The 12,324-nt window shown below is 37.9% G+C and overlaps 1 protein-coding gene across 1 annotated transcript in view; it reads left to right on the top strand.

Moving 5' to 3' along the window:
• Positions 1 to 3,491: 3,491 nt before the first annotated feature.
• LOC128647972 (polycystic kidney disease protein 1-like 2) overlaps positions 3,492 to 12,324 on the top strand; it is a 543,684-nt gene continuing 534,851 nt past the window's right edge. The window contains exon 1 of the mRNA XM_053700651.1: positions 3,492 to 3,777. Within this exon, the coding sequence (XP_053556626.1) occupies positions 3,492 to 3,777 (286 nt within the window). The remainder of the gene's footprint in view (positions 3,778 to 12,324) is intronic.

Here is a 12,324-nt window from a genome sequence, read left to right as displayed (position 1 = left end):
GTATAATATACCAGAAGATTACTTTAGAAAACCTCATGACAGTCCCCACAAAAAAGTTTGAGATGTGCTGAGTGCCAATAAAACACTAAACACTGACTTTTGCCTGAGGAAGCCATTTTGTTCTGATATTTGTGGGTGCTTTTATCTTTTGTGTACATATTTCCTGTTTTTTTCTGTTTGTATCTTAAAGGGACACTGTACCCAAAAATTTTCTTTCGTGATTCAGATTGAGCATGAAATTTTAAGCAACTTTCTAATTTACTCCTATCATCAAATTTTCTTCATTCTCTTGGTATCTTTATTTGAAATGCAAGAATGTAAGTTTAGATGCCGGCCCATTTTTGGTGAACAACCTGGGTTGTCTTTGCTGATTGGTGGATAAATTCATCCACCAATAAAAAGTGCTGTCCAGAGTACTAAAACCAAAAAAAAGCTTAGATGCCTTCTTTTTCAAATAATGATAGCAAGAGAACGAAGAAAAATTGATAATAGGAGTAAATTAGAAAGTATCTTAAAATTGCATGCTCTTTCTGAATTACAAAAGAAAAAATTTGGGTACAGTGTCCCTTTAATAAAGAGACCAAAAAATGTATATGGATGGTCATTAAAACTTTGCTAAAACAACAAATCTTATGGTAGACCAAGACTTTTGCACAGTACTGTATGTCTGTAAAAAATACATACATACACATATAAATGCATAAATTACATATGTACACACATATAAACATTACATATTAATACATACATATACATATTTAGATATGTATGTATCTCAATGTTAAAGCCCTTTGTCTGCCTTTTTTTTCCGAACACCTGAAACCTCATATATTTGAGCCTGTATAACTTTGCGCAATATTTTTTATTATTATTTTTTATTAGATAACTGTAACTGTACTTTTCAATATATTTTTGATGTGTTTTGTGACACATTTTTGTTTTGCAAAACAGTTAACCAGAGCTCTAAGGATGCGCTATCCCGATGAACGTTAACTTCAATTGCACTCAAGTGATTGCATTTACTTTTAACTTGTAGTGCAAGCGCAAATAGACGCGATAAACCCATTTTTGCTTTCTCGCGTTACTTGTAATCTGGTCCTAAGTGAGCAAATTACAAGAGGCCTATGTGTGCAACCACCTATCAGCAGCTAGCTTCCAGTAGTGCATTGCTCCTCCTCAGCCTACCTAGGTATGTTTTTCAACTAAGAGAACAAAGCACATTAGATAATAGAAGTTAACTAAAAAGTTGTATAAAATAACCTGCGCTCCCTTGAAAGTTTAATTTTGACTTTACTGTCCCTTTAATATTGAATTTGTATTAAAGGTACAAGCACATTTAGGTGTAATCCAGCGCTATACATGTTTTGCTTTGTTTGGTATGATCTTATTTTATGCTTATGTGTAGAAGAAGTGTGTATACACTATTGATGCATGCTCAGTGTGTAGTGTTACAGGATTACATGCTTATTTGTGCATGTGTGGCATCACGTGCTAGATATTAGTAATATATATCTTTATCATCTCTAACCTTAGCTAGCCAAGTACAGCAGCGCCTCTGGTGTGAGAAGCAGAGATTTTACATAGTGAGTGTAGGCTAATAAGTATTGCACCAGTGAGTGTAGGGCCATTGCTACAATAGAGGCAGACTAAGCGACTGCCTTAGGGCTCCTCTGAGGGAGGGAGGCACAAATTTGGTGCATGACATACATTTTGTTTATGTGTGTATTAATTTTGTTTGCTGACTAACTTATGGTTCATAGTAGGGGCCATATGTGATGGCATAATGGCTATAATGGGAGAGGACTCCACTGAAATATAGGCAGCCTATGAGGCCTATTTATCATAGGTCTTGCGGACCTGATCCGACAGTGCGTATCAGGTCCGCAAGACCTTGCTGAATGCCTCTTGTAATTTGCTGCAGACTCGCAGCCAATCGGCCACCAGCAGGGGGGTGTCAATCAACCCGATCGTACTCGATCGGGTTGAATTCCGGCGATTCCTGTCCGCCTCATCAGAGCAGACGGACAGGGTTATGGAGCAGCGGTCTTTAGACCGCTGCTACATAACTGCTGTTTCTGGCGAGCCTGCAGGCTCCCCAGAAACACGGGCATCAAGCTCCATTCGGAGCTTAATAGATAGGCCCCAGAGGGTGCAAATGCAACCTGATACATTTTTCTGTACATTTTTCTGTTAGGCATGCTAATATCAGTTTAGGTATAATGGTGAAAAAAGAAAAAAGGGTCATCCTGCCTCCAGATTAATGTGTTTTACATGTTGTCGCCACAGATTCATTATGCAGAACCACCACTGATTCTGCATAATGAAGATAATAGCCAATTTGGCTATTATCTTCAAAAATAAAATCTTCTAAGTGCCCTTGGTACCTTTTTGAAAAAAGGGATATTAAAAAAAACATTAAAACTGTTTTTATTTTAATCCAAAATTAAAGCATTATTCATAAAAAATAAATAATCTAAGCACTATGATTGTAGCCAATTAAATCAAGCAGTAGGGTAGTTGCCCAGAGGAGGAGTGCCACTTTTGCCACACGAGTGTAACTTTGAGCACTCATGCCATAGGTTTGCCACAATTTCTCTAAGCAATTACTGTCTAGAAAGCAGGCAAGTCCGGCAATGTGCAAGATTTTGCAGCAAACTAAAGCAAGCAAAATAAAAACTAAACAAATAATTTATGCTGCAAAATATATTTTCATGATTTAAAGGGCCATTAAACCCCAAAAAATTCTATCACGATTCAGATAGAGAATACAATTTTAAACAACATTCCAATTTACTTCTATTATCTAATTTGCTGCAATCTTTGTATATACTTTGTTAAAGAAATAGCAATGCACATTGGTGAGCCAATGACATGAGGCATCTATGTGCAGCCACCCATCAGAAGTTACTGAACCTATCTAGATATGCTTTTCAGGAAAGAATATCAAGATAATGAAGCAAATTAGATAATAGAAGTAAATTAGAAAGTTGTTTAAAATGGTATTCTCTATCTGAATCGTGAAATAGAAAATGTGGGTTTAATGTCCCTTTAATGTATGATGGGTTCAATTTTAAATTAAATTTCCGAATTACAGTAAAACAAATACAGAAGTAGAAAGGCTTTTGATCCCTAGGCAACAAGTAAAAGTGGACTTTATCTCCAAACACCACCTGCAGTAGAAGAAGTGTGAATCCCTATCTTTTATGAAGGAACAATGCCTTATGGTAATCACAGTAGCACAGGCATTGGGAACAATGGTTTCTTTAAAACCAGATGGCTGATTTCTTGTTATGGATGCCCTGTATTCTGAAAAGTAAAAGGCAATAATACTAGTGATTTATTTGCCAGTGTTCTATTTTTATATGTAGAAACCAAACACAATTGGTGCTCAGGTTATAACCAATGGACTGACATCACATCACAGGGATAAGAGGACAAGAGTTACTCGCATCATTTCAGATGGACATTCTGTAGATACCACATCAAAAACAATGTGGCTTGTGGTCTTAGTTCTGAACTTCCTTGCTCCTTTTATTCATGCAGACCATTCTCATTGCTCTAAATACCAGGTTTCTTTCAACCAGTCATGCTATGAGTTTGTCAAGCTGGAGCGCACCTTCTACAGTGCCCAGACCTGGTGTGAGCGAGGAGGGGGGCACCTGGTATTTATTGATCAACTGGAGACCCAGAACTTCCTAGCTGAACATTTATCTCAGGAAAGAAATTGGTGGATTGGCCTAACTCGCAGCTTGCAAACTTTTAATCACTCAACTGAAGGTAAAAGAAACATTCAAAAAGATTATGATAACCTTCTTGCTTGGGTTAACATATATATCTATTTGTCATAATAAATATGTCTTAGAATGATAGTAATTAATCATGTTAATGTATAAGTTATACAAGTGACTAAAACTGTATTATTTTATTTTTAGCACATTTTAATGTTTTGTATTGAATTGTGATTTATCATTATTTTATTTATTACACTGATATCATCAAAAATCACCTGCTAAGTGTTTTAAGTTAGACTAACATTATACAGAAAGATACCGAGTAATATACAGTTATTAATTTTTTTTTTATATTGCAGTATTTGAATAAAATTGCTATTGAGGGAGCAGGGCCCTCCTTCTTTCTCAGTTTGGCTTTCCCTCTTATTAATAATAATAATATTATTGAGCCACATTACAAGATTTCTATGGTATCACCGTAGAAAAAAACTGTATTAGCCTCTTTATTAGATTTACTTGATACTTGGCGCATGTGGAGACAAAAATGTTTTAGACAGGTAAATGTATGGTGTAAATTAATTTTATGTTGGTACACGACCCGTGTTTAAATGTGATATCAATAAAATGTAAATCCCTTCCCTTCAAACATACTGACAAGATACCTACTCCTGTCGTAAAAGCTAGTTATTCACAGCTTCTTACAAACACTCTAGAATCAACCAAAAAAATTACCAAAATAATAGCAATGTTAAAAATGTAATTTATTAAATATAACATGCGTTCAAATTTGTTAGTTATATCAATGCCAAAACGCAGCATCTTATATTACATATAGACATATTTTGTATATGCTTGGGGTGAATACATAATCCTGTGCACCCTTCACTTGTTTTACAGTTTGTTGGATTGAGAGCTTGCATTGTGTGGCTGTTTTAGGGTCCCAGGTTTTTGGAAGGGACCTTGACGTGGTACCTGGGATTGTCCCATTTGGCCAAATGCCGTAACTAACCCTTCCATTTTTGCTTTTAATCTTAGCTGAGAGATTGTAAGTGAGTGCTGGACTTTCTCTGTGTGTTGTACTAATTTGTTTTGCAATTTTTCCTATGGTTCTTGCACCCAGACCTGTCTGGGGTTAACTGCCTGCGACTCTGGGGACAGCACAGCTTCCTGTGAGTGCCAGTGAGCACCCAGGGCTGAGCATGTTGCAGGGTCATGGGATGTGTACCTGGTATGGTCTGAGAGTGCAGTCCCCTTCTGTGATATATATATGATGTGCAGTGACATCAGAGGCTGGTGAGGCAGTGGCTAGGATACACCTTCATTCTTTAGATATCCTTTGTTGAAGAAATAGCAATGCACATGGGTGAGCCAATCCCATGAGGTATCTATGTGCAGCCACCAATCAGCAGCTACTGAGCATATTTAGATATGATTTTCAACAAAGGATATAAAAAGAATGAAAAAAATTATATATTAGATGTAAATTGGAAAGTTATTTAAAATTGCATGCTCTTTCTAAATCATGAAAGAAAACATATGGGTTCCATGTCCCTTTACATGGTGTCTTGGAAAACCGGTCAACTTAGTAAACATCTGATTTTAGTCTAAAGGATTGTAACAGAAACTCTTGCCAGATAACAAAATGCTTGCTCTGATTATGAGATCTAGAAATCCAGGCCCATTAAAATATGTTTAAAACATACATTTTACTTTAATGCTGCAAATTATGCTTATAGATTCCTTCATTCCAGTGGCAGCTGGTGAAATTGACCTTACCCCTTTAAATAAAGCCACATCCTCAGATGGCACCACCAATTCATTAATTAAATAAATAAAAGGTAGACCGAAACACAGAAAATCACTCGGGGGGAGAGGGAGAGACGGGGGGATAGGAAGAGAGAGACAGGGGAGAGAGAGACAGGGGGAGAGAGAGACACAGAGGGTTAGAGAGAAAGAGAGAGAGAGACACAATCACACAGAGGGTTAGAGAGGCACATAAGGGATGAGAGAGTCAGAGGGGGAGGAAGAGAGACAGGGATAGAAAAGAGACCATGGGGGAGAACGACACATAAGGAGAGAGACAGAGGGGAGAGACAGGGAGAGAGATGGATAGAGAGAGAGATGATAGAGAGAGAGAGACAGATGGATAGAGAAAGAGAGATGGATAGAGAGAGACACACACAGAGGGGAGAGAGAGAGACAGAGGGGAGAGAGAGAGAGACAGATGGGAGAGACCGAAAGACAGAGAGGAGAGAGACAGAGAGAGGAGAGAGAGAGAGACAGAGGGGAGAGAGAGACAGAGGGGAGAGAGAGAGAGAGACACAGAGGGGAGTGAGAGAGGGACACAGAGGGGAGTGAGAGAGACACAGAGGGGAGTAAGAGAGACACAGAGGGGAGTGAGGCAGAGGGGAGTGAGAGAGACACAGAGGAGAGTGAGAGAGACAGAGGGGAGTGAGACAGAGGGGAGTGAGGGAGACAGAGGGGAGTGAGGGAGACAGCGTGAAGTCAGGGAGACAGAGGGGAGTGAGGGAGACAGAGGGGAGTGAGGGAGACAGAGAGAGACAGAGGGGAGTGAGGGAGACAGAAGGGAGTGAGACACATAAGTGGGGAGAGAGGGACACAGAGGGAGGAGAGAGGCACATAAGTGGGGAGAGAGGGAACACTGAAAGGGGGGAGGCACCACTGAATGTTTAAATAGTTTATTTTAAGTGACTATCAAATGCTAATAGTCTACAATATATTTTAAATATCTGAAACAGAACAGCACATATGAATGGGATCATTAATAAATTATTATGTGTTGTCTACATCAGGGTTGTCCAACATACACCTAAGGAATCCCTGGTTTAAATGAAATACTATAGCTACAGGAGCCATGGAGAATATTTATTATAACTCATTCTAAACTTCTTGGTTTCATTTTACATTACCATGCTGTTGGTCTAGCTTACTCTTGTCAAATAACAACTCATCCATACAAACAGCATAATGGGAAGATGTGAGAAAACACAGCTGCAGAGCTACAGAGAGTTCATAAGTCAGTAAGAGAGTGATACAACTATAAACTAGTGTGCAGTACAGAGGCAAGCTGCTAAGGTAGTGGGTGTAAACTTTGAGTAAACAAAATACAAAAACGATCCTTAAACTGCTGTAAAAGAGTAAAAAAACAAAAAACACTAAACCACATTCATTAAATTATCATTTTCACTAACAGAATCCCTATCAGCAAAATCTAAGGTTGCAGAACTTACTTTTTATAAAATGTGGCTAAAACACTGCTCTCTCTGCATCTCTTCCTGCTCTGTAAGGAAGTGACAGTGGGACATTCCACTGCACTTGGAGGGGAAGTACTGAACTCTCTTTTTCACTGGAAAAGCTGCAGCTGCACAGGGCAGCAACAAAATAAATGAAAGTAGTTTTTTCCCATTTTTGTTTTGTTTTATATGATTTAACATCCAGCCCCAACCCTAAATTCCCATGACTGATGCCTCTTACTGGATTGGGTCAGCCCAAAGAGCCCTGCCTCAAATAAGCACTTATTGGTTATGCAATGATCTTAACCACTTTCATCCAGTAGGTGGCGCAGCATGTTGTGCAATGGAGGACAGACCTGCCTGTGCGTCTCCATTGTACAACATGTAGCTTTTTCATATTTTCAATTTTCATATAGCTAGATTACAAGTTATGCAAGCTATAGGGAAATTAATGAACGCAACAAAAATTGCGTTATTTAACACCCTATAGCGCAGCCATTACAAGTTTTCAAACAGCCGGCTTGTGCGTGCGATATGGTTGCGTTGAGCTCCATACCGCACACAATACAAGTGCTGTTTTGACGTGCTTGTGCACGCTTTCCCCATAGACATCAATGGGGAGAGCGGGTCAGAAAATAGTCTAACACCTGCGATCGCGATATGAAAAGCCCCATTGAAGTCCACAGGGATAAAAAATAACGTTTAAACCTAACACCCTAACATAAACCCCCGAGTCTAAACACCCCTAATCTGCTGCCCCCGACATCACCGCCACCTACCTACAGTTATTAACCCCTAATCTTCATCTTCCTATATCTCTGCCACCTAAATAAAGTTATTAACCCCTAATCTGCCGCTCCCGATATCGCTGCCACTATATTAAAGTTATTAACCCCTATTCCGCTGCACCCCAACATCGCCGCCACTAAATAAAGGTATTAACCCCTAAACCTCTGGCCTCCCACATCGCTACCACTAAATAAACCTATTAACCCCTAAACCGCCAGCCCCCCACATCGCAACAAACTAAATTAAAGTATATTAACCCCTAAACCTAACCCTAATGTAACCCTAACCGTAACTCTAAACCTAACACCCCCTAACTTTAACATAATTAAAATAGAGCTAAACTAAAGTTACAATTATTAACAAAATACATACCTGTGAAATAATACCTAAACTAGCTACAACAGTGACGTGCGGTGAGGTCAGAGACTGGTGAGGCACTAGATATGATACGACGGAGAAACACATATACAGCAGGCCGCAAGTACCCCCAACAGGGCAGGTTTTATTTATAGTTGAACCAGTGCACGGGTGAAATAATCAGCTGATGGGTGAGAGCAAGTTAGTAGCCATGATGTTACTGATCAGCTGATTACTTCAGCTGTGCACTGAATCAGCTATAATGAAAACCTGGCCTGTTGGGGGTACTTAAAAGACCATGGTTGAGAAACACTGCACTAAAGCACCAGCTCATCTAAAATGTGTTGATTACCTGGAGAATACATCACACATACTCACTGACACACACACTCTGCTCAATACCCACTCACACAATTATGTGGCACAGTGCCAGTTACTAAGCAATTAGAATGATACACAATCTCTACTCACTACAGTGTTGTAAAAATAGAAATAATTTACCATACAAATTTTACGCAAAGAACAAGTTATCAATACTGCCAACACAGCTGCTGCAATATGGTTCTCAAGAAACGCACGTGCACATCCCACTTAGGTATGCTCTTCAACAAAGGATACCAAAAGAATGAAGTATCCTTTGGTATAATATACCAAAGTTTAATAATAAAAGTAAAATAGAAAGTTTGGGGGTTTCTTGTGTGCAATTTCTATATGAATGATGGAAGTTTAATTATGACGTTCATGTTCCTTTCAAAAACTAATTTGATTTGCTGACATGGGGCCAGTAACAGTTAAGACAAAGCTAATTTTCAAAATATAAATAACTGGAAAAGTCTATTAAAATAGCATGCTCTACCTCAATCATGAAAGTTTAATTTTGAATGTCCTGTCCCTTTAACTATGTGTTTAACCAGTTACTGTACAGTGACATTATTTCTCAAAACATTTAACAACTACAATAATTACAGATATTTTTTTTAAATGACTCAGATGAGAATTCATCATCTCCTTTAATTAATATAAACTTGTATAAAAGCAGGACATATTAAAAACACAATGCAAAAGCTTTCAATTGATTTGTGAATTACAAGTTAACAGCAGTCTTTAAATAAATGGAGACAGATAAAAATTAAAAGAGACACTGCATCCTCTAACTGAACAGACATAAAAAATTGTACCTAATTAAAGCAAATAACCATCAAAAAAGGGAGGCTTAAAAACAATGGTGAGTGCACACTACCAATATCTATCTGAGCAAAGGATTAAGTTGACTCAAACTGCAGTAACAAATAACACAGTTGCTGCTGCAGGTTACTGTCATACAGAACACACATAAAATCACATAAACAAATAAATGCCTATCTCAGTATTCTCTCTAGCTACCAAAGGGTTAATTAATATTTTTTTCCTATGGAAGCTCTTTACACATCGTAAAACTAAACAAAAAGTAGCATTACTGGATTAACTGTACAGTGTACAGCGTACACATATCCCTCAGGGCTCAGACAAACTGTTGTCAGCAGGAGGGAAATTTATCAAGGGTCTCATAAATCTTGTCCTGTGATGTAAAAAATATCTCACACAGTATGAACCTTGATATCCATATAATGGTGGCTGAGTTACTCATATCATTTTATTAAGCAATCTGTGAATCTGCTAATGCTAACAGCTTTTATTAGAGACCATATGTAAGAAAATCTCACATGATGTGAGATATTCTAACATTTTAATTATGGTCTCTAATAATAGCTGTTAGCATTAGCAGATTCACAGATTGCTTAATAAAATGATATGAGTAACTCAGCCACCATTATATGGATATCAAGGGTTTATGCTGTGATGTGGTATATTCTCACATCACAGCATGAACCTTTGATATCCATATAATGGTGGCTGCTATGTTTTACTTATATCATTTTTTATTAAACAAATAAATCTTCTTGCTAATGCTAACACTTACACTAACAGATACAGGCTCACCTCTAACTACTAAGAGAGTGCTTAAAAGGGAGGCAGATAGCATACTTTGCTCAAATTGTTGGTATTACTTTATTATTGTAATGGGCAGTTGGTCACTGGCCTGGGTGTGGGCAGCTGAGATCCGGACTAGACCACTAAACACCACATATATTTATAATGTGAAAACTCGCAATGCAAGACACTGTGTCCAACGTCAAGTTCAACTTCTTTACTGCTAAGTCGTTGGCAGTTTTTGTTGTTGTTATATTTGCTTGCACAGCACCTTTAGTATTCACATTTAGAGTAGAAAATAATTTGTACCACTTATTATGTACCTATTTTACTTTAATTCCACAAAATTAAATTTTAATATATATATATATATATATATATATATATATATATAGTCTATATCCAATAAAGGACTGCACTCACTGGATTTAGTTTCAGAAACCTTCAAATCTTTATTGTGGTAACGTTTCGGGGTTCGCAGACCCCTTCCTCAGACCAGACAACAGTGCAAGTGAACAAAGTGTGCAATATATAGCACTAGCCCCACCCATCACAAACATCAAAATTGCGCCAAAAATCCATCACCATGGTAACACACAAACAAACAAGGCCCCATGACCATACCACCAGAAAACACAATCAAAATACAAAATAAAACAAACTGCATATGCAAGTATTTTGCATAACCTCATAGTTGAACACTAATATATACAATCATCAGTAGTAGTAGATATTCAGTAGTTACAATAGAATCACTGTAATTAGTTACTGATCCAGTTTAAGTAGCTTAAAGTATATTTAGACAAGCAATGATGGAAAACACACTAATCAAATAATCAAATAATCAAAGTAAACATCATGCAAGAAGAGGAATCTATCTATCAGTTACACTGTTTAAAAACATATCCACCTCCCTGTATCCAGTTACAGGACTCAATCTTAAGGAAATATACACATAAGCCATATCATATAAACATTGCAACATAGATTAGGCATTTAAACTTCTAGCATTTGAACTAGATGAAAAATAAACAAATAATAAAAGTCAATCAGATATATATAGATATATATGAGGTCTATTACTGCTAATTCAATGTCCCCCATATTTATCCCAAGGCTTGCTATGACCAATCCTATGTAAAAGTATGTGAGCTATAAGTACTAATCTGACATTCTGGCAGATACAAATATACACAAATACAAAATTGTCAAGCCCCCTGGGCGCGCAGAGCAATGTGTTGTGTCCCATGCGAGTTGAATATAACAAAAAGGCCCATAGTTCCCAGTGTCAGGGTTCTATGCAGGATGTCTTAGCCGGTGTATTATACCCTAGTGTTGGGAGCTAAGATAGATGTAAACATGGGTGCGTGTATTTACCTATGTAGCAAGTCTGTGTACCGAGTCTGTAGTGCATCAGTGAAACAGGCGCGGCTCAACCCGGTATAGCGTAAGTGAGCTTGGAGCACGACCGCATGGCTAATTAGCATAGCCTGTCAGTCAGTCAATGGGCGTAGCTAGGTCACGGAGTGACAGCGGAGCCTGTGATTAGAGTTATGCCGGGCTGCTACTATACCTATCTCAACTGAGCTTCTTTGTGAGCCCCAAGAAAATCAAAGCTAGTATATCAGGCTTATATTAAATGGTCACATAGGTCTTAAATATGGTCTATTGTGAATAAGTATGTATAATCATATGTGTGCCTAAACATCAGAGCATTTGGTGGGAGCTATCAAAAACCGCTGTGTGCGTGATAATGGGAGGCAGGCAGATTCAGGATAAGATGAACCTAGAGCAACACGGATTTACTGCTTAAAACGTGAATCATTAGAAAATAAAAGATAAAAAATATAAAAAATTAAAAATAACCAAATTAATATTAAACCGTTAGTGAATAAATTAAATTAAATCAATAGCCAGCCTGCATCACAGGCCAAGTAGAGAAAAAAGGGGGGTAGTTGGGTACTGCCATCATGGGTCTTACATGCTCATAAGAGCCACTAGGGTGTAATTTATATGAATGTTAGATCATGCACCACAGATATTATTACGGGGTAATTCTATTTAGAATAGGCACCATAGTAACAGTTTGACGAATGGTATACCATAGTTCAATGGTCTAATACCCCTACAGGTCCTCCCAAATGTAACATGTATAAAACATACTTGTGCCCGAGAAGGTCACTCGTACAGTAGGATCTCAATACAGATATCATTGACCCCCT

Source organism: Bombina bombina, chromosome 1, assembly GCF_027579735.1.
Source record: "Bombina bombina isolate aBomBom1 chromosome 1, aBomBom1.pri, whole genome shotgun sequence".
NCBI lineage: Eukaryota > Metazoa > Chordata > Amphibia > Anura > Bombinatoridae > Bombina > Bombina bombina.
This window is presented reverse-complemented; position numbering and strand designations above follow the sequence as displayed.